The sequence below is a fragment of the Odontesthes bonariensis genome, chromosome 24 (assembly GCF_027942865.1).
Source record: "Odontesthes bonariensis isolate fOdoBon6 chromosome 24, fOdoBon6.hap1, whole genome shotgun sequence".
In the NCBI taxonomy this organism is placed as follows: Eukaryota; Metazoa; Chordata; class Actinopteri; order Atheriniformes; family Atherinopsidae; genus Odontesthes; species Odontesthes bonariensis.
Window position 1 is genome coordinate 19165762 of NC_134529.1, and position 27412 is coordinate 19193173.

Here is a 27412-nt window from a genome sequence, read left to right on the forward strand (position 1 = left end):
GGCGAAATAACAGAAATATACAGTTTGCACTGACTAAAGCAGCCATGACATCCCTACTGTTTCCTTCAAAGAAAGAAAAAAAAAATTTAATTAAAAAAATTACACAAACAAATGATAAAACCGTTAACGCCCACCATTCCCACCTTGGTAACATATAAACTGGAATCAAAAAGGGAAAAACAAACAAAAAAACAACAACAAAAAAACAACAACAAAAAAAAAAAAAAGAGTTGACCACGTTTCGTGATTAAGGAATGGATTAGTGCAATAGAACAGGGGGACAAGTGCTGATGAGGAGAAGTGCGAGGGAGACGGAAAATTCTGGCTTATGTGACATCCTTTGGTTTGTGTTGGGCTGGGCGGGCGGGGGGGGGCACGAGGTGGAGAAACGAACATTTGGTCTGGTTGGAAAAATCCGAGTGGACCGAACGGACGCTTGCCAGAAGAGCAGCAACACTGTTGAAAAAAAATGCCCCATAACTGTGAGCGATGTCCACAGAGAATTACTCAGCCGCAGTTTGGGGAAAAAAAAAGAATAGAAAGCCGAACACTGCAGCGTTCCGTCTAGTCAAATTTGGTTCTTTTCTTCATTGCATTTGACAGGAATATCTCTGCAATCTGGACTGTTCGAACGCTTTACAGTCAGAATATCAATCGCTATTTACAACCAGTGGATTTTCTTCTCTTTAGGGGTTACAGATACACCCGTTCAGCTGCTTCCTGGTCGTACGCGGTGAGACTAGCTGCCTGAAACTCTCCCTGAAAGTCAAAAGGCAAGTCACGGGGAGCAGTAAAAGGTGATGAGTGGTCAGAAAAACAATTCATCCGTGTCTGAGATCAAAGAAATTTCAAGATCAGGCCTCTTCATTTGTCACATTGATTACTCAAAAGTAAGAGACTAGACTCAAGTGTGCTAAGGATGGATCTGTGACGCACACACACCCCTCTTCAGGAGCAGTATTTCAGTTCGAGAAGAGCGCCGCTCAAAATGAAAATGTTTCCGTCAGCGTCAGGAAAGGGGACGGAGAAAGAAAGCTCCATTTCATCTAAAGCTGCTTGTTTGGTTTGATTGCCTGAAAGCCTCCTGAAAACACACGCAGGGGAAAATGGGAAAAATAAAAAATAAAATAAAGATCAGGGGGGGAAATAAGACGGCACTCTCCATTAGCTCGATCACGGCTGGTCGGGCGCCATTAACACCGAGCTAACAGTGCAGGCTCGCAGTGTCCCGAAGCAACTTCGTGCCAGACCATCCCTGAACCGGCGACTTCCAAATGGAACGACCATGATTGTTGTGCTAAGATGCTTCAGGAGAAACAGAAGCCCAGCTAAGCCTTCTTAGAGAGTGGAATTCGAAAACTGAAAAAAAAAAAAAAAAAAAAATCAGAGTTGATTTGATTTCTCTTCCCCTCATCGCTCTTCCAAATCAGCAAATTTCTGTGCTCTGACTGAGATGGATTTAACTATCACATTCTAACCCCTCCGTGGTCAACTAAAGGGATCTGTGCTTCATAATGTGACTCACATAGTTTACAAAAACCAACCCCCCCCCCCAATCCTTCCCCATCCCCTCTGATCGTGAAGCAGCATTCAGTCCTTCGGCACCCCTCCCCCGTCCTCTGTGCAGGAGGCGGAGCGACGTGATGATCAACTCAAAAAGGTGCGACGGCCTTCTACTCTCTACTGCAGGTTCTTCAAGATGCGCCCGTAGCGGAAGTCGTAGACGTGCCGGCAGAGGTACACCAACTCGGGGTCGACGTCTGTGGGCACACAGCGGTGGGAAGGGGGGGCGAAGTCGGAGCGGAAGGGCACCATGCTGGCACTGCCAGGTGGGGCACCTTCGGCACGCCGCTTCACCAAGGCACAAAATCTGGGGAAAAAAAAAAAAAAAAAAATAAGTCAGAGGATGACACGCTAATGATCTCCGAGCAAATTTCAATGGTGCCGATGTGGCAGACGTGTGACTGCAGACACAGAACACCTGAGTGAATGTGGCCGCACGCACTTACCTACAGTACTGGGCTAGTGGGAGAACATAGCATCTGTCTTCTATGCAGGCAACACTATTTTCATCCTGATGCCGAGAGGCGAAAATCTCATTCTGAAACCAACAGTGGGTGTACAGTGTCACATCACCAGAAGTTTCCCATCACGCTGAATGACAGCTGAAGAAAATGGCAACACTTTTCAACGGTGAGCACAGAGGCAACTAGAGTTGTTCGCGTGAAATAGGATTATTTCCTCTGTGCTTCTTACTTTATGAGCCGCCACAGAAAAGAAAATCCCGCTCCACTCAACACACACACTGCTCCCTCCCCTTAACACGTCAGTGGAGAACATTCTGACATCTTTTTTCTTTCCCTGCTCTCAGTTTGTGAGGCTGAGGTCAGAGAGATACAATCATTTCTGGAATTGTGGTTAGACGATCAACAGTTTCAGGGCTGCTGAGAGAGATAATGATGTCTGCAGCAACAGTCGGTGTCTACATCACTGTGCACAATAAAGCAGTCCTCCCTACATTATTTTAGCACTCGGTGTATATCATGACATCTGGGAAGATTTAGAATACAGCGCACACACACACACACAAAAAGGATTTAATAGAAGTTCTGTAGCTCAGAAAAAATGTCTGCTTTTGTTAGGCACGATAAAAACTGTGTCTAACTAATTATCGTTTGCCTGCGTAGCTGCCGTTTACCCAGTGGGATAAAAATACATGCTGCAGTCCGATCAAGCCTCACCTCACAGTGTGTGCTGGGATCTCGGCCTCCCTGGGTGTGCTCGGGTCTGTAGTACCAGAAAAGGCTCATCATCAGCTCTCCTGAGGCCGCACAGAGAAACACACACGCACACAACACAACAGGTAAACAACCTCGGCCACATGTCCTGTCGACATCCACCCAAGCAATTGCATTCGTTTGTAGACCCCCCCCTCTCATCTCATTTTACCTGTTTTGGGGTCCTCCCACAGAGCCGATATCTTGGCAACGTATGGGAGGGATTTCTTCCTGGGGCCGGACCGGAGCAGCACAGTGTCTCTGACATGTATCACCTCCCCGTCCCTCTCAACTCCCTCGTAACACCGCCGCAGGGCAGTCTCGTCCTCCCCCTGACACGGAGATGCACACATGCACTTCAAACAAGAGACTTTTTTTCTTACCTCCTACTGAGCAGCTGTGTGAATGCTCACACTTGGGGAAAGTATTATCATGTGGTGGATTACAAGGAAAACATTTATTTTTAAATAAAAAAACAAAAAAACAAAAAAAACAAAAACAGCAAAAGGTGCTCTTAAATCTTTTGTTCACCTTCACTGTGAAAATATCTGCTCACAAATAACTCACCGCAATGAAGACCTCTCTCTCTGTGGGCATTCCAACAGGCCGCCAGCCGTTCGTGGCACGCCTGCGATTGATTTTCTTTTGTTTGTTGCTGCCGAAGCTCGGCAACGGTGACGCCTGTTTCGTCGGTAGCCGAGTACGGCCCATGGACAGGGAGCCGTTGGAGGCCTTGGTGTTCTGTGGGCATTCCTTGGCCAGCATTAACCTGGCCTGCGGCTGGTCTCGTCCAGACAGGGAAGTCAGCAGGTGGGATCTAGTCTGGGTGGAAGTGGGCGCGCTGGATAGGGGGCAACTGGAGATGGGCATGGTGGGGGGAACCACAAGGGAGGGGCTGTGATCACCCTGAGGGGAGGAGTAAGTCTCTGGAAAAGTAAAGAGTAGAAGCGGCACTTAGCAAAAGAACAAAATAACGCAATCTTCTATAAATACAGTCGAGTTCATGCTGCTGCCGCTCTGCATCGCCCCAAACTGACTTTAAACGAGTAATGACACGGGTCCCCTGGAAATCAGCTTTATTTTATCTTCTTCATCCGTCAAACGTGATGCATATATGCAACACATTTGCTGTGGGGAAAAATTAGACCAGTAGCACCCTATCAAGGTACATCTAAGACGGCCCCTCGAGCTGTAGAATCTTTCAAAGCTCAAGTCAACAACAAAGGGACAGCATAAAAGGGAGAAGTTCACACTCGCTGGGTATCACAGCTGGTTTGAAGCGTATCATTTACAAAGGACTATTTTAGTTCTGCTCGTAATAAGTTGCTCCAGGTATCAGACCGCTATAAAAGCTTTCTTTCATTAGGTCACGAAGAAACCGGGAGAGAACCGATTTACAGGAGGCGCGCCTTTGTAGGCAACATTAGCTCCTCTGGGGTTCATTAACTGAAGAACATCTTTGCATCTGTGCGATGAGATTCTACAGCTGAATATCCAAAGTTTCAGGGCAAAAGGGAAACATTTAGGTTTCTGTCTGTAGTGGGGGGCCGTCAGTGACCAGTAGGCCTCCTTTACATGTAATCAAACAGTACTAACACATGTTGGCGGAAACACAATCATTGACTGTGTACGCCGATGGAAACTTTGAGAATATATTTGCATTCTAATAAAGATATGCACACAGAGCATGAAGGCTTAGCCTGGATATCCATCATTCAGATGCGTGCTGGTCGCGCTGGAAGCACAACAGTTTGGGCCATTTTTAATCATAATTAATCACACGTCCCTGAGTAGTTAACCACCATTATTTGCCAATTAGTTTAGATTTAATCAATTTTCTAAACAGTTTAATAATGATTTAAAAAAAAAAAAGTGGTCAGAGCTCTCTCGGTTTGGAGAATCAGGGAGGAATTCTAACGGGGAGCTGAGCTATCAGCTACTCAGAACAGAGCCACAGAGGAGCACATTTTAAAACACCTCAAAGCTAAAATATTTATAGACTACGAGAAAGCCCGAAAAAGAACGAACACTCTCCATCTTTTAAATCTCTGCCAACAACCAACTGTAAGCTGTCCAAAGCCAACAATGTTGAAACAACTGCACAGCAACGCTGCCGGTTTATCGGTGGAAGAAGTAGTGAGAAAGTAAATAGCTGCCTGATGCAAAAGCCGGTTCAGATAGTAAGACTTCGCTCTCCTCTGGCTGTTAGCTTAGGTCCCTCTCAGAAACACTCAGATTCTTAAAAATTCTGAGTTCGAGTACTTCACACAACCCCACTTAAAAAAATATTGCAGCCAACCCCTTTAGGAGGCTGAGAAAAGCATTACATTGATACTATCATTCTGCAAATGACCAGGTTGCAGGATAATTCTTAAGCAGATCTTATGCACCATTGCTGAGTTGATGGTTGATTGATGCAAAATCCCAATGTTGGGAATCTCTGTCCCAGCTGAATTGGTCCAAATAGAAAATGCAAGTAATGAGCTACAAGATGTGTTACAGTAAAGCAACCATGCTGTGGTTAATTACAGCATAATAATTACATTATGAGGTAACTGGAATCCTGCTCAAAATTTACTTTAGTGTTTTCATTACACTAAATACAGTCAACCCAATATATACATTCACTTGCTTTATATGTCATTAGTTTCTAAATAGACTGCATCAGTGCATTATTACCCCATTAAATGTCTATTACATTACCACTCACCTGTTTTGATGCCGTGTGTGCATCCAGTGCATCCTGCGCTGAAGGAACATCCCCTGCTCGTGACCGGAGGCATCGCTCTGTAGGTGTAGCCGCCGATTCCGCAAGCATCGCCGTAGCAGGGCGAAGTCACTGAGTTGCAGTAGGCCGGGTGTGCGAGCCCCGTGGGGTGGGACACCTGCCGCCCCAGCAGCTTAGAGCCAGTCATACGATTAGGGCACAAACCGGAGGGGGGGAAGTTGAGAGGTTGCGAGGCCAGGGTGGCTGAAGTGGCTCCAGTGTGTGTCGGGTGGGCGATGTGGACGTAGTAGCTGGAGAAGCAGTGGTCGGCTGTGCAGAGGCAAGGGTGGGGGCTGAGGGTGAGGGCTGTGTGTGGGTGGGAGTGTGTGAGTGACGGTGAGGTCACCAGGCACTCGCGCTTCACAGGGGTCATGGCTGAGTTAAGCGACTGATCGTCTGAATCTCCATAGGGCTGCTGGCCGAGAAAGAAGGCCAAGCGGTGGCAGTATTCCATGGAGCCCTCCGGGGGACAGCAGTAGTACGGGCTCAGCTCCGACTCCAGCTGCTCTTCCTTCACTTGTTTTAGGGGGTACGCAAGCATGCTGCGGGACTGGTAGCCTGGTTTGGTCAGCCGATGGGTGCAGCTGCTCGTCTCCCACTCTACCTTGGGCTCAAAATCGGCCTTCTTCTTGCAGGCTGTGCAGCCACTGGGCAAAGGTGGGCCTTTTTTTCCCTTCCGCTTCTGCATGCGTGCCTTGTGTTGTGGCTTTACCCTGGGGTGCTGCTTTAGAGTGGAAGCCCCTGCAGGAGCCACACAGTCTGAAGTGACGGTAGCCGTCGCCTTCACTCTCTGTTTACTGGTTGCAGAGGAACTAGTTAACTTCAGCAGCGCTGCGGCATTGAGTCCAGCCAACCGTCGGGGCGCAGGAGCATCCAAACGCTCCTGGCTCATCCAAACACTTTGATCACTTCGATTAACTTTGGGTTTCTTGCTCATTTTAGAGCCTCGACTCGGCTCAGGCTTGTTTGACGTGGACAGCTTACCGATGTTCCCTCGTGAAGCTTTCAGACCTGCAGGAACGCCACTTCTGGCTGGATCTGCATCCAGAGAAAGCCCTCCGTCCACAGACTCCTCTTGTCTCCGGGCCTGTTTAGCTGCCGGCTGGGCATCGGTCGGTCTTTCAAGCAGTAGGCTGTTGACTGCCTCAGCATTGAGAGAGGCCAGTCTGCGCTTACGCGGCTGCGGCTCTGCCAGCCCAACACCCTCAGCATAACTGGGACCGCTGGGCTTTAATTTGGTTTTCGGTGATGACTTTTTCTCTTTTCTTTCTCTGCTTTTCCCCTTTCTGGATTTGGATTTGCGACCAGCCTTTCGTTCCTTTTCTTTCGACCTCTCCTTTCTACGCAAGCTTTCTTCCAGTCGTGTAAGGAGGACGTGGCAGCTGAGCCCTTCCCCGTCCGAATTCCCAGCCCTCCCCCGCAAAGGGTACGACTTTCGGTCCCGTTTCTTGTCTCGCCTCCAGTCCAGCTTTTTGCTCCGATCTGACCTCTTGGTCCCCCCTCGCTTCTCTTTCATCCTCTTGGCCACGCCTTTCCCTTCTTTGACGACCTCGCTTATCTTCTTTGTCCTGCCGAATCGTAACGTGCGCTCAGGCCAGGCGCCGCCCATAGTGCCAACATGTGGCCAAAGACGGCTGCTGTCCCACCACTCGGCACTACCGTGGCTCTGCCTGAGGGAAGCGGTCTGCCTTGCGTGAGTCATCACATGCTTCTCCGCAGAGCCTGGGGACAAAAAACGAACAAGTGGTCAGAACTCACGTTTGCCCCTCTTTGATATGCGCCTACAAATCTCACCATCAACAGAACAGCCAGCTTCACTTCTTAGATAGTTACGAGAGGCATTCACCGAGCGCAGTCGGAGATGTGCAAGTGACAGAGCCGTTATATTAGTTCCAAATTATCTTTTATTGCTACGATTTCACTAGACACAGCTCGAGGAGTTTTCGTGGTAGTGAACCACAAAAAAAAAAAATCGAAAGCAAAAAGGTGTCACCTATTTAACATAATCTTGGATAAACAGAACAGACACATCCGATTCAATACATGAAGAGGTTTCATGATGAAGATTTTCTTCGGCTGAATGGTTTTGTGATCACATCTAATTTACTCGATCGTATGGTGAGCTCCAGCTATCGAATGCTTGTTTGCAATCCCCCTGCTCTAATGGGTTTTTGTGTGTGTGTTTTATAGGAGAAAGTGATGCATTTGTTCGTTGTCTTATCACACAGTGTGCACACAGCATGCAAGTAACAGCTTGTTAAGGCCAACTGTTTCGTTTCAAATGTTTAGTCTGAAAGGAGAATGTCAAAAGGAAGAAGAAGAAAAGAAAAAAACTTCCCCTAACTATGAGCTAAAAGCAGAGAAATGAGACAAACGAGCAGATTTAACACCCGTTTAAACCTACAGGCGTTTCTGTTCAGTTTAATTTAATGGTTGCAACCGTCCTTGTGTGAATTGAGAATTGTTGCATCACCGTTCAGTTCAACTGACTGTGTGATATGGTATGATTTCCAGAGAACAAGGCGAAACTATCTCATAGTAAAAAGCAGCTGGAGAGTGTTTGCTTTTCCATTTTCGTAAACAATGCCCATGTGTGAACTTCAAATTCAGGTAAAAAAGGTGAAGCAGGAAGTAAATCAGAAATAAAAAAAAAAAAAAAAAAACATTATCGTTCAACTGCCCGACGAGATGCTTTAAGAGGCTTTAACTAGGGCTCAGGTGTAATTTTAGCTGAAAAGAAAAGTGTCACACGAGAAAAAAAAAACAAGTTTAATTTTCATTTTATGCCACCGTTCGTTTTGCATGTGTAGTTGTAGTGATGAATCGCCTTTTTCCATCTGGCTTCTGACCAAAGTTTGATTGCACAGAAGCTACGGTTGTGCGCCTTTGCAGCCATGAAATTAATCTCATCAGGATGAAATCGGTTGAATATTAGTTGTTAAGATAAATACAAATTGTTAACACCATAAGAAGGAAAGAGTGTGCGGAGGAAAAAACAATGTGGAAAACAGTGATGGAAATACAACATCTCCATTCGTTTCAGTTAGTCGTTCTTACACAGCTGAACAGTTACAGAAATGACGGCAATTACTGCAATCAGGTGATCATCTGGTCACCGAGACGAGCCTGCTGGTAACTGCATTAATTCACCATATTATGGTGATTTATAGATCCTAAAGTTGTTAGATCAAAGTGTTTTTTTTGGGAGTTCATTGGAAAAAGTCTGCCTACTTTAATGTTCAAAACCATTTTTATTAGAAATGTAGACTGCATCAACACCTCGCGTCACTTTCGATCTGAAAAGCTCCATTTTAGCTCCAGTTTCAGACTCGGACGTAGGACGACGTGCACAAAGGGGACAGAAAGGAGCAGAAGACTATCAAGTTTTTCTGTAGAGTGAAAAAAAAAAATAGAAATAGCTTGTAGAAAGTTAGGTTAATTATTGGTCCAATTCTTATCATCGACCATGGTTCCTGCTCGATTGGGGGGGGGGGGGGGACGGACACAGTTTAAGTCAAATTGGTTTAAAAAAAAAAAAAAAAAAAAAAGACAACAGACCGTCACCTTAGAGGCATAACGTCCCTCACCCTGAAAGGCAAATATTCCATTCCGAATCTTTGAAAATGGCGGTACGTGAGGCCGATGCTCAGGTGGATCCTTGGTGTAGTAACAACTTTTAAATCCTCTAAAATCTATACAAAAGAAAAACACCTGAAATGCACCACATGCCCAATTTAATATCTAGATGATCAGTATGTGCACCACAAGGGAAAAATTCTATCAAAATTCTATTCGTTTTGCAAATCTCTTTTAAAATGTAGAACTTACAAGGGCTTCTTGTTCTACACCATTACTTTCCATAATCAGCCTCAATGGGATAATGAAATCCACCCGTCTGGAAGGCAACTGAAATGCATTTTTACAAACATGATTACCTCCCTATTCTCTTGATGTTACAAATGTAGAGAAACACTGGCTTTGCCATTAAAAGCTTGCATATTTCCCCGAATGAGCGTTAGAACACACTTATGACAACCTTTGCAGGTCTCCTCACTGTGAGCTCTTTTTTCCTTTGAGTTTTTGTACAGGCCAGTGCCTCAGAACAGCATGCCTATGCAAGGCTTAAAGGTTGCTGCAGATTCCTCTGCTGTGCGAACACATTCAGAGGCTGAGGCCAAACCGACGACTCGCTTGCAGTCGATTCCTGATGAGGCCTTTCAAACATGTTGGATTCTGACTGGGCTTGTGCGGCGCGGCGCCAGAGAGAGAGTGCACCCTGCGATTTAGGCTCCAAGCGTTTCCGAACCAGGTCGCTCCAACCGAAAACACGAGACGGCCCGTCAACATTTCTGTATCTGAAACAATTTGCATTTAAGTGTCAAACTGTTTAAACGGCCCGAAACAAATGATCTGCTCACAAACAGCAGGTGCATGTTCATGAATGACAAAACTAAATCTGCGTGCGTGTCTCACCATCTCTGCGGTGTCGCAGGCTGGCTAAGTCCAGGCTGTACTTCTCAGGCTTAAAGCTGACGTCGGCAGGTTTTTTTAAAATTCCGAGTCTAAAGTCGGAAAATTCGAACTGATACAACTTTCAGGTCCCTCCCCCGACCTCTACCAAGCTCCGAATCGCCCCCCAAACCCCTCCCCCTCTGTGGACGAGGTTGTGCACGTGAGTTCACACCAGTGTGAGCGAACACAAGCTGGGGCAGACTCACGCTCAGCAGCGTGTGCACAAGCTGTGATTGACAGGTAGCGATTCCTCCACCCTAACGTGATTGGTTAAAAACAGCCGGGAGCGCTCGGTTTTTGCAAGCATGATTACAGGCTTCAGAGGGAGCTACAGATTTCGGGATTTTTCCTAAACAGCCTATTTAATATTCTACTTCCAGAATTCCATGACAGTTCAAGCTAATATGACTAAAAAAAAGTTGCCGACGGCAGCTTTAATGTCATTAGTATAACAGTGCGACCTCGCTGGATGAGACCGCCATTCAATACTCGAATGACAATCTTTAGATACATTTAGAGACGTTTGCATTCCATGTTTAATCCGACTGCAAGAAAAACACGTCAAAATCCCATCTGTCAGACGAGTGATCTGAAGTAGCTGTGATCCAAGTCAACTACTTAAAGTATCAAGAGTGAAACGGATGGTTTTACTGTGGGTGACTGCTGAAAGGTGTACACGGCGTAGGGTAAATCCAGCAAGATCTTATCCCGTGTGGCAGCTTTCTGTCCGAACCGTTATTTGGTTCTTTGAGCACAGTTCCTCAGGAAGTAATTTCACATCTATAGGAAGATCAATGACCTCCCACACTCTCTTTCTAGTTGGTTAGAAAGCAGAGCGTTAGTTTCTCTCGGGGCATCAAACACAGACGACACACCAGGATTCTTTGTGTTATGCTGAGACTTGCAGGACTTTCTCAAGACTCTAGATAGTGCGCGTCAACCAGCAAACCCCAAATTGATTCAATAATATTAGGGACACCGTCAAATCCATTTACAAAACCTTGCGTGCGGTTATCCCACTACAACTTAAAGCGTGACATATTAACAAGCGCCACAGCAAGTGCAATTCTGTCATTTCAGAGCTGTACTATGACCAGACTGTGAGAAGCAGCCACTCCACAAACAAAAAAGAAAATATTGTGTAGGAATAAAGAACAGCACATGAGATGGGATAACATGCCGAGTAGCCCAACGCTATGGCTCAGATCTCCCAATGGGTCCCAAAAAAAATGGAAGAGAGAACCAATCTGAAGCAGCATTTTACCTCACGTGTAATTACATGGTAAATAAAGAGCCATAAAATAGTGTTTTCCATTCTCATTTTGTAACTCCTCCTGGAACCATCCATATATTGTGTACACACAGACATTCATTAATGATTTAAGAGGGATAACACACACTATATCATCATTATGGAATAAGCCTACTATAGGATATTTATGTCAGATTCATCATGGAATAACAGCTTGTTATGAAGTATTAAATGCCGCGGTCAGGTGGTTTCTGAGATTCAACCAGAACTTAAGGAGTGAATAATGTTAGCCATCGTGGAAGCTGGCAGCCAGAGCCTGAGGGACACCTGCAGGGTAAAGAAACTGCACAGAAATGATAACTATAGCTGGAAGAAAAGGAGGGAGAGAGTGAGAAAGAGACATCAAGTGTGTGTGTGTGTGTGTGTGGGGGGGGGGGGGGTAAGTGCTGTGTAACTTTGTGGACACAGTTTTAATAGCGGATCTTGTTCTTGAGCAAGACAGCAATCAGGGAATATTTCTTGTCAGGATTACACCTCACATCCAAGCCTTGCAATTCCCCGTCAAGTTTCAGCTACATGTTGCCAAGCAACGCAGACCAAAATTCTGAAGCGCACGAAACACAGTTGATCGTGTTGCAAAAATGCGAAAACCAAGATTAACTAATTGCTGACAGGAAGCAGAGAGGCTGAAACGAGGAGTGAAAAAAATAAAAAATAAATAAATCACTGATGCATGACTGGGGATAATCAAAGTGAGCCGTGTGCAACTCTGGTTTCATTTATCATTTCTTTATTTTTGCTTCCAAGCGGAGACTTGAATCTACGCATCACTGAAACAAAAAAGAAACTATCAGCAGCTGATGAACAGTATCTAAACGCGAGAAACAGGAGGAAAAAAAAATCCTGCAAAAACCGACGGGACCTGAGAGCTGTCAGTTGATCAATCTAATGTTCACTGAAGACTCATCAGAAATGGTCTCTATGGAAGGACGGCTGTCAAGAAGCCATTCTTAGGGGGGGGGCAGGGAGAAAAAGGCTGAGGTATGCCAAAATGACACAAGAACAGAGCTGGAAAAAAAAAAAATAAATAAATAAATAAATCAGTGGCAACAAGTCTTATGGAGGGATGAATCCTCCCCAGAGCCCAGGCCTCAACATTATTGAAGCAGTGTGGGATCATCTTGACAGAGAATGGAACAAAAGGCAGCCAAAGAAGAGCTTTGGAATGTCCTTCAAGAAGCCTAGAGAACTATTCCTGAAGACTGCTTAAACAAATGACAAGAAGTGTAAAAACTCCACCTTTGCCTTATTCACTGCATTTCCATTTAGGTTTACATATTTTCTAATAAATCACTGCATCCATTTCCTGTTTTCCAGGGAATATATAAACAAAGGGTGGCTTAACTGCTCCTTACTTTCAGTACTCCTGTGGTCTGCTACATTACAGCATATTCTGTACTTATTTATTTCAAAGAGTTAGTTTTCAGATGTAATTTATAAATCTATCCACAATCTACACGCCCTTCATCCCATACAGGGTTTGACAGGTCCCCAGTCCATCGCAGGCCCCTTCAGACTCACATCTTTGAACTGGAAGCCGGAGAAATCAATGCAGGCACAGAAAAGAAAATAATAAATCACACACAATTTTAACAGAGAGTGGGCAAACAAACTCAAACCTGGAGCCTTCCAGCTGTGAGCCAGCAGTGCCAAACACATTTTCAACAAATGAATTTGACATTTTTTTGTTTCTCAAGTAAAAGGCTCAACTGCTTTCAGCTTTTTAACTAACCCAACCCATCTTACAGCGACTCCACTTTTCGGGCAAAATTAAAAGGCCATAACTTTTCTGTAAGAGACAACACGTGCTTCAGGCCAAAGGCTCCGAAAACATTGCGTCAGATTAAAACACGGGAGACACTTTACCGGATCAGTTCCACCTGTCAAAAAGGAAAGGGGGGGGAGAGACACCTCACCCACGCGAGAATTCTTGCTTCCAACTTTCAGGTGGAGCCACGCAGCCGACAACACCCGCACAACACGCATCAAACGTCAACGAGTCGGCCCGTAGGGATCAGACTGAGCGGCTCAGGCGGGTTAAACACGAGCCGCTGGCTGGAGATGGAGGCTGGTCGAGAAGAGACAAGAATCTGAAACATTATGTCACTGTTTTTTGGGTTCTTGTTTCTTTTTTTAACCGAGACTTGCGCGGCAGCCTGGAGCTTGATCTCCCGACGCGATCGGCTTGGTTTTTTGTTTTTTTTAATCGAAGCTTGTTCACGAGGAAACTGAGAATGCAAATTCTGGGCTGAAGTGCGTAAAAGACACACAAAAAAACCATCGTGGCCGAGGAACACAGCAGGATGGAATACGGTGCAGCTTGACGTAGCTGCCCATCTGAAGTAGCCAGCCAGGCTCTAAATACGGGCTGGGGAAGGGAGGAGGAGGAGGAGGAGGAGGAGGAGGGGGGGTAATGCCCTAACACACACACACACACACACACACACACACACACACACACACACACTCACACATAGACAGACAGACACCGAGCAAAATAAAGGGCAGTCACCCTTCCTGATCACATTAACCATCCGGATTCCTTATTACTCACACGGTGGCTGTTGTGGTCACAGTCTCGGCTGGGCGCTGGGAGATTACGGCACGTAGCAGCAGCCCCGCGGATCGCTTCTGGTGCACGAAGCGAAAAATGGGCTCTGCGCTCCTCTCTGAACGGCTGGGCAGTCGGAACAACTCCGAACATCCAGGGCGAAACAGCGGCTAAATAAATTGAGGCGCTAACTTGCGGCTCGCCGCCACGCTTCCTCCTCCTGCCAGCCGGGGAACCGTCGACCAAATCTGCGGGGAAGGAGGAGGAGGTGGTGGTGGTGGTGGTGGTGGAGGAGGAGGAGGAGGGAGCCGGACTGGTGCGATGGCAGAGCTCCGTAAACTGGGAGAGCTGGGGAGGAGTGGAGCGAGAGGACTGTCGGTGGCGCTGCCTGCGAGATAGAATGCGTGTATGTGACTGTGTGCGCGTGCTCTTCCTGGTTGGGCTTCCACCGATTTGCAGAAACTTAATCTAAACCAATTGCCACTCGGACCAGCCTCTCTTTACACCCCCGTCCTCCAATGATGGGCCAACAGCTGTTCAGTGAGGGGGGGTGCGTGTGTGCGCGAGAGAGGGAGAGAGGGTGGGGGGGGCGCAAACTAAATATTTGCGATATTCAAGGTAACTTGGTTCCACTGGATTAAAACACAGCGCTGCATTATGGGCTATGGACCCCCCACCACCACCATGAGTACGACGACATCAGCTCCATCCTGTCATTCGTCGCGACCACACCACCACAAACCAGCCGCGAGACAGTTAAAACAGGTCCACGGAGACATTATCACATCAGAATCAATGTCCCAGTTTCCCATGTGGTGCACGCCACATATCCCCCCAACTTACCCGCTATATGATGTAAATAATTATCAACATTCCTATAACTTACTTTGACAAAGTCAAATCAGGCTAAAATAATTTATTCATAAGATTTTTTTTGTAATTTAGTGTTGAATGAAATCCATTTGCCCTTTCTTTTTTCCAACAAACACAACGATCGAAGATAAGAAACAAGTGACCAAATAAATACATAAAGAGCACCCACACCTCAGAGTCCCCCTGCAACACTTCAGGAAACTCCTGTCACAGTGCAAAGGCACAGGAGGCGCAATAACATTTAAACTATTTGATAAGGGTCCAGAGTTCAGGCCTTCCCTTTACAGCCTCCTCACAGTGCGTTTTATCAAACAGAAGCTTAGCTCTTTATTTCTTTACATACACTCAACTTCGCCCCGCTGATCTCAAGAATCAGCCAACTCATCGCTTCTCATATCAAAAAAATAAATGAATAATAAATACACACAAAAAAAAAAAAATCGGAGCATAAAATCCAAAGAACTGAGTGCAACAAAATTTACATAGCTATTTTTTATCCCTTCCCTCTTGTTAAGGGAAATAATCAACATCTTTAATGGGAGAGAATTGTGTTGAAAGAAAAGCTGAGGGGGGCTAAACAATTCACACTTGCTGCTCGAGCTGAATAGTTGCCAAATCAATTCAAACTCCCCCCGAAGTGTAGACCAAGCTCTCAGAGAAAGCAGCTGACATGATCGTCCCATTGTGTGGTGTCAAAAAAAAAAAAATTTATTTTTTTGACACCACACAATGGGACGATCATGTCATATATATATATATATATATATATATATAATAAACAGTTTTAAAAACAAATACAACCCCCCCCCCAAAAAAAAATATGAGAGACTAAAGAGACAGATTGGTATTGATTAGTTTCCCTAAAGCCAAAAAGACTTGTCATTCACAGATGCAGTACGCAAGAGGTAATATTTTCTGCTTTAGTGGTGCTAAAAGTAAGCACGAACCGTCACATCAACACAGCACTACGGCTATAATTCATAATCAGCACTTGACCCGCTGCGGTCTTCTCTTAAATAACAGGTGTTGGCGCTGAGCAAAATGCACAGGGTTGGAAACCAGGAAACTTTTCTCCAGTTTACTGGAGAACGTCTCATATGTTACAACTTTAAACAATCCCTTTGCACAAGTTATTTGCCATCTGTGAGCCTTCGCTCTTCCACTGAGTGCACATAGAGATGCCTGAAGAGACAGCCCTGCTCACAGACAACAAGTGGAAATGACACTCAAGTGTACCCAGAGAAATGACGTCACTTTCTGTCAAATGAAAATATTTTAGCACGAAGTGGTGGTGGTGTCACCGCTGATGGGACTTATCACACATAAAACAGAGCAGTAGCTTGTTGCAGATAGACGAAGTTTGCCATCTAATATTGAGTTGACATGGTGAAACCGTGATCTTTTCCTAAACTTAACCAACTTGTTTTGGTATCTAAACCAAAACATAACTTGTCGTACAACACAAAGATCATTTCAAAATGATTTTTGTGTTGTATGAACCACGGGCAGCCTGGTTCAAGCGAGCAGCCAGCTAAAGAGATAGGCAACGTACCCTAGCGGCTGCCTAGCTGCCACAGCGTCTAGGCCAGCTAGCTCAACCAACCAGCAAGTTGGGCATTTCTAATTCTACAGAAAGTCAATACCACTGCGATACTTCCACTGCTGTAAAAGCCAGCTAACCTCACCTCATAGCTAGCCTTGCTTTTCATTTTCAGTTCCTGACAACAAATTCATGTTAGCTGTACAGTTCCACCCCACAAGTTCTGAGCATTTGTTCCTCCAATGTTCCAAGTCAAACGTATGGGCTGACTGACCTTGCCTTTCTGAGACTGTAGGTGTCGCTCTGCAGATTCAGGGCAGATATATTCAGCCATAGAGTCGATGACTGATCTTGCTCATCTATGGTCATGTTCATCAAGTTAAAAACTTGATTTTTATCAGAGGGGGACTTCAAACACACACACACACACACACACACACACAAGAGTTCCTATGAATATTAATTCCACATTAACATTATATAGCTCAGACTGATTACTATGAATAACCAAGTTGTAAAACTGTTTAAACCAGGCTCTTAAACCATTGTGATATCGCCAGCAAATTATATGGAGCTGTCTGCTCGTGCTTTGATCCACACACTCCATGCTATTGCAAAATCAGCTAATCAAGGCTGATTAAAATATGCATTCAGCAGTTGTGTAACCAACATGGAAAACAAATAAAGGAACAAAACAATGATTTTAGGCTTCTTTGACCATGATGGCAATATAATCATTAGATCATACAGATATCAAGGGAACCAAATGGGAATTCTATTGAAAGAAACCCAGTGCAGCTTTTCAGAGCCATCATCCAGTGTTGCTGAATGTTTCATACAGAAAAGACGGATTTTATAAGAAGTATCACTTCAAAGCTATGAGTTTTTGTTTGCTCTGACCGACCGTTTACAACGGGGTTTTTTTACCATTAAGGGCGTCAAATAGAGACAGGGATTCATTACACTGCCATTAACTATTATGACTTTGAAGTCATATCCTAGTGTCAAAAGATTTTGCTAGAGAAATGTTTAGAAAACATTCAAATGCGCGATCATGCACTATGGTTCATTTACAGCAAAATTACTATTTGGAATACCATGACTTTCTGTCAAACCGGATCAGTCAACGTACGATGATCCAATGAACAGAATCAAAAGCAAAAGTCCACTTCCGTAACTTGCTTGAGGCACTGTCACGCTTAAATGCATATTGGTGGGCTTGAAATACACAAGCCGAATCCAATTATAGAGCAACCCAGCAAACATCCTCTCAATGAGAGTGGATTGTAAGACTAGTGGGTGGTCTTTCTGGTTTTTTTTGTTTTCTTTTTTTCTTTCCAAGAAAAAGCACAGATGTTCACAGACACGAGGAACCACAAAAAGTGACACACCCGGGCAGTCAAAGCTCTGTCCACACATTCAGACACGGGTCTGAAAGGCCACTGCCCTAAAGGACTGCACACGCCTGGTCTCAGTTTAACTCACTCACTGATTAAAATTTGACAGCAGACACGAAAGTGTCAGCAGCACTGTGGACTCAGCAGGGCAATGAAAATGAATCCAACCATCAGGGCAGGGCTTGTGTATTAAAGAAGAAGAAGACAGGTTGAAGGCAGGTTAATTATGAAATTACAGCACAAGGAAGGTGCCACACATGTTAAGACTGCGTGCTAGTCTCAAGGCCAGCTGCCGACACTCACAAGGTAAAGGGAAAAACAGGAAGAGGAAAAGGCGGTTCAGCAGATGCAATTCATTTTACTTAAAGGTAAAAAGGTTCCTCAGAACAATAAGGTTAAGTAAATGTAAACAAGCCTCCTCTAATGAAACCGAGCAACCATGACAGTCTCGCTCCTCATCAGAGGCTGCTCGTGCATGGAGCTGCTAAAACGACAGCCAGTTTAAACACACATTCCCACCAGAGTGTTCCAGTTAAATTAAATTAAACCCATACTGTGGTCCTTCAAATATGTCCATCTTTGAGGCATTACCCGCACTGGAGTCAGAGCTAAGGTGTAGAAGCCATAGATTATCCAGTAGATGGTAAGAAATTTGCTTCGAATTCATGATACCAAATACCCCGCTGTGGACGTAGAAAAGCTTTATTCAACTAAAAAGTAGCAATACAGCAATGTAGGAATATCCCAAGAAAGATTAAAAGGGATCCACATTAAAGAGGGCACAGTTCTTCAGTGTTTTATGTGAAATCCCTTTTGTTTTTCCAGCCTTTGCAGTTTCGAAACCACCAGAGAGTGAAACCGTTTAAAGCGAAGAATTGAAGGCATCCTGCATGATAAGTTCTTACGAACACTGCCTTTGGGCATATATCTACGTTAACACTTAAGAGTTAACGTTAAGAGTCCGTCAGTTTTTCGTTTATCCATTGAGGTTTTTCTTTTAAATCCACTCCCCATTCGAAAAGCTTCTACCAACGTGGAGCCGTTGGGCTGAACTGCTCCTTTGAGCCACAGATTTTCAAGGTTTTTTGACGAACGGGAGGTTCCGAGACAAAACCTTCAACTTGCACCTCTTTTCAACCTCGGAATTGTTTTCCTTTAAAAGAAGAAGAAGCTAAAAAAGAAAGTCTCACGTTTCTTTCCAGAATTTGACGTTATTCGTTTGAATTGATTCTTTCCTCTATAAGTGACAAGTTCCCTGAGGCAGTGGCATCAGCACGAGCCCAAAGCGTTGGGTAGGTGCCGTCTTCATTGATTTCACAGAAATTAAAAATAGGGCAGAGTGTTTAAAAATATTCAATTTTTTTTTTCAGATTTAAATTCCCTTAATTGGAATGATATCAATGTCCAGCGGCGTCGAAAAGGGGGGAAAAGTCAGACTGATTCACAGGGTCCAGCCTACAAGGGGGGCCCTAAGGGAAATTTTCTTCTTCTTTCGTTTTTTAAAAATCATTTTTTAAATAATGTCAATATATGTTGGTAATTTATGCAAATCCAATGTTCTCTGGAAATACATCTGTTGAAATGTATATCCCAGCCTGCAAATAGGCTATAATCTATATCAGACACCCCCATTATCAGTGCGCATTGGTTTAGTCCGCCTTCTGGCGGACTTTTGATTGTACATGCGCAATAAATTTCACTCACTTCATTATTAGGCATTAAACGCAGCAGCCGGCACATGAAAGATGTCATCAAAAAAAAAAAAAAAAAAAAAAAAAATCAGGCTTTCAGAAAAGAAAAGAAAGGCAAGAGACAGAGGAAACAAAATGAAGGAAAGCAACTGCTGACTGATTTCTTTCCCAAGAAAGGTGAGCCCAAATGTCAAAATTACAGCCTACAGTAACTGATTATCCCATTCCCATTCCGTTGCATACCACTGTGATAGCAGCCGAAGTCAAATAATTAAAAAATAATCTCTCATTTTGTTGGCTACCACATAATTGTGATATAGAAGCCATATTTGTCTTAAACGTATTTATTTTCATAATAACTATTAGCCTATACAAGTGTCCCAAAAGCCTAACATAGGGTCGATGTTGGTTCAAATATGCATGTTAGTGGTTGTTCCTGGGGCCCCAAATTTGGTGCTACGCCCCTGTCAATGTCATTACAATATAGAGATTTACTGTGGATCTGTGAAGTTTCATCACCGTTACTGCTGCTTCACAACTTGATCATTTGGTTCTTCTCTTTTATACTCAGTCAGTGTTGTTATGGTAACAGAAATCTGACTTCACTGATATTGAATAAAACAAAATCAAATTGGGACGTTTTGAAGTGCAACCAATTAAATTCTGTGGACGCACCCTGCGCCACTCAAAAATGCCCATTTCGACCTCATCATTTCGAAAAATGGCATCAGGCTTGTTGAGATGCTAGTTTGCGAAACTTTGCGGAGAAAGGTCATATTTGTGCAGGTGTCACCGCACAGTCCAACAGTGCACCGTCGCTTCAGTCTCACCGTCACTCGTCTTAATCCTAACCATAACCCTGAAACCTGCAGCTGCTTAGAGGAGCTGTTTAGAGGAGCACGAGGCCGCTGCTTGATTTTAGAAAGCTTTGAGATTTTCTTCAAATGCTTAAAAGGATGCAGCGCCTTCAACACCCTCAAACTCAGAGAAATCTCATCTCCCCTTTGAGGAAGAAGGAAAAAAAAAAAAACCCTAACTGGTGATTTGATGTAGCATCTGTCAACCACAACCTACTATGTCATCAATGTCAACCGAGCAGCACCAAAAAAAACAAAAACAAACAAAGATGGAATCTCTCGTGATGCTGATCTGGCAAAACCTGCAAAGATTTAGCAGCGTGAAGTTGAGGTGGAACTGGTTTGAACTGGTTTTTACTTGTTTGGACGGCTGCCTTCCAGTTTGGATAGTCTCCTCTTAAGAGTTACAAGCTAAATCTGTTTGGAAGAATCATGAGATGCCACCTGGAAGAAGGTTTTGTCACACACATTTGTAGCATTTTCCAAATTTGTGTTGTTGTTGTTTTTTTTGGATCAACCTTGGATAAATTTAATGGTCCGAGCCTTGAAGAGCCTAAAAATTACCAAGCGGTTAAGGGGAGGGGAAACCATCCATAAACTTTTGAAACATGCGTCAAAAACCAAAAAGCAGGCACGGCTGTTGTGTTTGTCCTGTGAATTTTTGAGTAAAATCTTATTAAATAACTGCATCTTCCTGTCTAAGAAAACTCTAAAACACCTACATCCGTCAGGTAAATCTAGTGGAGTAACAACACAGCTGCAGAAGTATTCTGCAACACGGCACTCATGTCAAGCAGAAGCATCTCAAAAGTGTCCTTAAGGATATTTGAAACCAGTGTATAATTGATAACTGGTGTCACACATCCTCATAAAAACCAATGCTGCATTGTCACTGTGGAACACTGCAGAGAATAAAGCAAAGTCTCGTAAAGAATAAGCAGAGTTGAATGTCAATACACAAAGCTCGGATAAAATAACTGTAAACGGATGCAGATGGTTTAAAGAGCCATCATACGATCCCTAAATCAACACTAGTTTTATGCATTTTACTGATGATCTGAGTTTTAAATTTGTCCGCTGGCAGGAATCCATTACTAATTTTACACTGGATTGCCTTTATGGATCAGTTATTAGTCCTGCACGGCAATTCAACAACAGGTCTAGGTGCAAGTCATAACGAGACCTCCACGCTCAATTTTATGGCACTTATGATGGTTTGGCGAAGTGGGGTGAAGCGTGCTGGATCAAAGAGAAAACGTGGTAAAGAGGCACTGCACGGTGAAGAATGGGTCTGTTGAGGAAACTCCCAACAGATTAATGTTCAACTACAATAAAGTGGTGTGTCACAGAGCCGGCCTGCCGTGCGCAGACTGCATCGCGGCAGCCCTGTAGAATTAGACTTGGCGGAAAACGGAAAACAGAACCCATGCACTCGTTTGCGATCGTAATATCAGGGGAATTATAATCATAAATGCTTCAGGCCACCCTTTGTGAAGGCAGTTAAGAAACAAAGGTGTTATTCGGTCAGGTGGGTTGGAGACTTCTCTTTTAGCTGAGCCAATAAAATGTGCACCTCCTCTGACATTAGCCCTGTGATTCTCAAACTGGGACAGAGTCACTGTATGGGATGGTGATCAAGTTCAACACAGTCCAAAATAAGCAGGAGTGTAAAATAAGATAAAACGTTTGATGATGCCATCAACCTAGGGCTTATTTCAGTAAAGTCCTTGTTCACAAGTGCGATATTTGCACACATCCCGAGTTTTCTTTCCAAACCTGGAGCATCACTCATGTTTCTCCATTGCCCTAAAAAGTGAGTCTCCCTTTACTTTTTTTTTTTTCCATGACCAGCAGCTGTGTTGCCAGATCTTGTGACAGAAATGGAACCCGATCTACGAAAACAAGTCCAAAACAAGCAAGCGGGTTTCTAAAAAGCAGCCGTGTGTGTCCAGATGCTGTGAAAACTCCTATAGAACACAAAATTTCAATTAACCCATTATGACCCAGAGCAGCACAGGAATCGTTTTGCCTTTCAAGCCAGAGGCGACGCACAGGTCGCATCAACGTTTAAGGCCCGATGTTTTCCTTTTTGAGGTATGCTGGTGAAATGAGGGCAAAGTCAGTCATTTAAAAATAAAAAAGCTGAAGGTGTGAACCTCTAAAATGTCTTTTATTTAATGTTTTCAGTTTCTTCAGAGACTGATATATATATATAAAGAAAAAAACAGTTTAAGTTTTATCAGAAAACCGTCAGGTTTTAGAGGCCTGCTTTGAACAATGCCTTAGGTCTGAATGAGTTAACGTGTAGGCTATACAAGTCTATATATAAAGAAAGTAAGACCAGCTTACTCCCCGCAGCTTAATTTGATTGCTTCTTTCAAGTATTCTTATTCGGATTAAAGTGATCGGAGAATCCCGATACTCTAAGTAATCTTGTTAATATCAGAATATTGCCCTTCTTTATGTCTCCTAGACTTGATTCTACTGGAAATAAATAAATAGATGAAAAAAAAGATGAATAGCCAACTGCTTTTCATCTGTGATCTCTTGCAAAAAAAAAAAAAAAAAAAAAAAAATGAAACAGGGTTTTGTCTGGACTCTCGTGTTCCGATTGGCCAAGAGGTCCCATCTGAATTCAAATGGAATTGAATTCAAATAACTGTCGGAGGCCCACGGAAGATTATTTATCCAGCATCTCGCGTTGCAGAAAAGTTGGATCCAAACTAAACACGTTTTCTTTTCTTTATCCCTACAATAATCACCTCACACTCCCAGCCTTGTGATGAGAACTGACCACCGACTCTGCCTCAAACAGCTACTGCCAGCCAGTGTGAAGTAGCCAACAATGCAGCGCATATTAACCGCAGGGCCCATTTTTCTTGTGTAATCAGTACCCCTTTAGATCATCTAGTTACATTTGTCCAATAACTCTTTCTGTTCTTATATTTTGTAGGAGTTGGAAAACAGGACTCGCAGTGGAGGGCTTTCACATCGCAGTTGAGGTGCTTAAAGGTAGAGCACGAAGGCCCCTTCGGCCACTCGGATTGAGAGCGGGCTAAAGTATTGCCTAATCAACAGTATTCTAAAAAAAGAAAAAAAAAGAAAGAAATGTGCATTAAGGATAGGCTTTCAACTTACACTAAATAATCATTACGTTTACACGATGTTCTGCAGATTCCAGTCAGATCAAATACAGAAATTGCCAGAACTAGGCCTGGACAACCGAAGTACTTCATACTGAGTGAAGCATACCATGAAAACACATCGTTAAACAGGGCTTTCCAACCTTTTTGGCCTCTTACTTTTTTATTAAAAACAGCATGCGGTTCTCAAGGTTCTGGGGTTTTTTTTTCTTCCCCTTTCTTCACGAAACTTTTAAAACATCTCTCAAGGCTTAATTTCCAAAGGTTTTCAAATGATCCGATACCTGGCCAACTGTCAAGGATTTTATAGAGAGCCCACAAACCGAGAACAGGGAACAGAAGTTGTGGCCCACAACTTCTGTTCCCCTTCTTGTGTGTGAAACTGCATATAAAGTGGTCCAAAGCAGCTCCACCTGCAGCAGCAGCTCCAACACTAACAGGCCGCTCACACACAGGTGCGTCATCATACTAATCTAATGATGTGACTTAGTCAGAGGGAACCGAACCACTACTTTAACTTGAATATTGTACGTGCATTTTGGCTGCTGGTAGCTAATTTTATTGCACTTTTGTACTTAGGAGCCTGAATACTTCTTCAACCGCCGGAATGAATTCTTGAAATATTTAGATTAGACCTATACGCTCACTCGGAGCTCTTAAGCTGCATCTTGGTTTGATTTCTTTCAGGTTTTTATCGGTCATGTTTCACCAGCAGCATCCCTCTATTTGAGCTCATTGCCATAAATGGCGAACCGTGATGTGGGCAGGCTGCTCCTGCGTTTAGTCAAACCTCTTGTTTCACCTGAGCAAAGCAGCCCCGCGGATAAATATTGATTAAAAACTATTTAAAAACCGAGGCTGACTCACTAATTCTCAGTCAAGGCCCGATATGATTCGCACGAGACAGGAACGCCACCGACGTGTCCGTCGGAAACTTTGTAGTCCCCCTCGTTCGCGCGCGCGCACACACACGTACACAACCTAGCTTAAACGTCAATACAGTCCTAACACCCCTTCCCCGACAAACACACGGTGGTGTCCAGGTGAATACAACGCGCCTCCTTCCAGATAGTCACAGAATAAGTGAGCTCAGAAGCTACGCCGTCCCCGTTGTTGACCTTGTTGGAGTCAGTTCCGTGGACACAGCACTATCATCGCTTACACTTCTGCTGCTGGAAGTGGTGGTGGTGGGGGGGTGATAACGCACATTGCACGGCCAGTCCGACGGAGAACCACTCCCTGGGAATCTCCTCCATCATCATAGCCATTATCTACCTCCGCAACGTCCTCCAGACACGACTTAAGAACAGTCACCAAAGAGAAAAACTGGCCACGCAACCCCGACTGCCCAAATAATTAAAAAGAAAAAAAAAAAAAACAGCTCAAAGAGGGATAACGATATAAAGCAACCGCAACTTACCGTAACGTAGGTTTGTGTGGCAGCCACTACCTCGTCCTGTTTTTCACAGCCAGTCGGGGCACCTTATTTTGCACGCGGCGAGGTAATGCAAGTCAGCTTCATCGGACGAGTTAACCTATGCAGCTCAAGTGGAGGAAATAAGCTCAAATATCACCGATTTTTCGCCCCTCCACTCGAGGGAAGCTCTTCCAAAAGAGCCAGGGCACTCAACTCTCTTCTCGCAAGAGGAGGCAGCACTCCTTACCGAGCCGAGCTTGTTTAGACCGTTTTTTTTTTGTTTAGTTTTTTTAACCCCCGCTCCAATTCATCCACTCGGCCGTTAAACTGGAGTGTTGCCGTGGTAGATACGGCCGGGCTGCCCGCACACACGTCGCTTATATCCGTCACTTAGCATTAACGCAGCTTTCAGTTTGCGCACCAGCTACTGAACAACAACTAGCAGCACTACGCGAGTGACTGACTGACTGCACCGCTGACAGACTGGGTGGGCTGGGGCCCCCCCTCCTCCCGCCGTGCAAAGCGAGAAAAGGAGAAGAAAAAAAACTCAGCAAAAGTCTCCCCGTGCTCCTCTAGAATATAAGTGGCACATTTTTTTTACATAACAACAACAAGAACATCCTCATCCCACTTTTGCGCCGAGGCATGTGATGTCAACATGGTGAGCTTTTTAAAGGGGTATCAACGCGAGCTGAGGTTGTACGGGATCCAATCCTCTTGGTTTTCTCGTACGGATGCGTTGTGACATTAATTGGACGCGGTGATGAGCGTGAAGTAGCCTGGAAGCACCTGGAAGCACAACAGCGTGCTTCAAAGTGACATGTCAGGCCACACACACACACAAAAAAAACCTCTTCCTGTCGTGCTTACAGTGACTCTGTGACAAGAGTTGCAAGTTTATCAATTATTTTCGCCCTAAACCTGGGACTTATAGAGCATTATTTGCATATGCAATGAGCTAGATAATCTGGTAATAACCAGTCCTGTGTAACTAGCTTTATGGTAGCTGGTTGACTGAGCAACAGACTTGTTAGCATTGTTTTATTATCAGCTGGTCAAAGTAGGAAACTGAAGGCCTAGACTTCTGGAGGGGGAATCCCCTAATCCTTTAGATTGTCTGTTTAGAATTTTGCTGTACTGATTTATGTTAACTAAAAATCTAACCAAAATTAGATCAGGGATCAGGGAATTGCGCACCATAAAAATCATATTTCAGCAAAAAAAAAAGGGGGGGGGGCTGAAACAACACCATTGTCTCTTGTTTCAGGCAGGGTCGGAATCTTTTTTTTTCTTCTTCAGACTTCGCCTTAATCCTTATTGAGCACTCTGAGCACATTCCTGAGTAAACTTGTCTCAATCTAAACCCAATTGCCTGAAACTAATGTGATCACGCAAATAGTTCTATAGCTCAAGAAAAGTACACAAAAGCTCTGATGGATTGAGGGTCGAAAATAGAAGAATGATTCCCCAAAAGGTCTCGAAGAAATGTATCAGGCTGTCTTCAATAACTCTTGTGGAAATTAAACTTTCTATTTTCCATGAGTTACCAAAGGCCAGAATGGTGCTAATAGTGTAAATGCACTGTAATGTTAATGTTTGTTGCCCTAAACCTGGTTTTCTAGTGTAAAGGTGGGGCGAAGCCCACTTCCTCCGTGCTTCTTGTGGGATGTACCTTTAAAGGATTTTCACGTTTAGCCATGAAATAATATTCTGCACTATAGTAGTAAAAAAATGCCCTTCGTTGAATTTCCGAATCAACTGAATATTTTACTATTTGTCTGCTTTATTTGTAAATCTGTTCAACAGTCTTAATTAACTTCACTGATAAGCCCCTGTAATAGCTAAGAGTTCACCACAAGGGTCAAACACATCTTTTCATTTCCCTAACTGGTAATTAAATGTAATACCCTTTCCAATTAATTCTTGTACAGTAGCTGATTGGCAAGCAATACTTTCTGGTTGCTGCAGGTCCTGCACATGAAATCTTTAATTAAATTATCTGCAGCATTGTAACCAAAACACAAAGAGCTAAAGTCCAAGTCGAGTTCTAATATATGTGGCATTTTTCAGATAAAAACTGTTATGTGCAAATTAAGTCCATATGAAGCCAAGTGGCAATGTCCCATCTGTTCGCAAACAAGTTATAAAAGCAGAAATTTAGTTTAACACTGACAAAAAGTAAACATTTTGAGTATAAATTAGCAAATATTAGCATGCTAACCTGTGGTCATTATAGTTGTCTTGTACAGAACTATAATGACCACAAAAATGAGCTACTTGCTATACATTAGCATGTTAACACTATCAATTGTGTTATCAGACTTTAGGGTTTGGCTAAAATGCTTTTGCTCATAGGTAGGCTACAGCCTTACAAAGTATATCATGTGATTGTAGAAATGTGCCTTTGCTGAGACCTAGAATAATTTTTGGTGCTTCTAACCATGCAAGCTGCTGTTCAAGCTAACTGTAATTGGGTATTTCTGTAAAATACAATCAAGTAAGAGTCTGAACAAATTCAAAAAGACAACAAATCAGTTTAGATAAATAAATGAATAATTGGATAAAGAAATTAAAA

At 43.8% G+C, this 27412-nt stretch overlaps 1 protein-coding gene across 2 annotated transcripts; it reads right to left on the reverse strand.

Annotated features, from left to right (window-relative positions):
* Window positions 1–1013: 1013 nt before the first annotated feature.
* LOC142375408 (bromo adjacent homology domain-containing 1 protein) lies at window positions 1014–25344 on the reverse strand. Of its 2 annotated transcripts, none has more exons than XM_075459415.1 (7): window positions 24841–25344; window positions 5488–7266; window positions 3345–3703; window positions 2950–3109; window positions 2742–2821; window positions 2010–2101; window positions 1014–1870 (listed from the first exon to the last, which is right to left on the reverse strand). In XM_075459415.1, exons 2-7 carry the CDS (start codon window positions 7244–7246, stop codon window positions 1681–1683), a joined length of 2640 nt encoding a protein of 879 aa, XP_075315530.1. In that variant the 5' UTR covers window positions 7247–7266; window positions 24841–25344; the 3' UTR covers window positions 1014–1680. The 2 variants fall into 2 exon arrangements, with proteins under 2 accessions (XP_075315530.1, XP_075315529.1); XM_075459414.1 differs by lacking the exon at window positions 24841–25344 and adding an exon at window positions 13923–14440.
* Between the last annotated feature and the right edge of the window lie 2068 nt (window positions 25345–27412).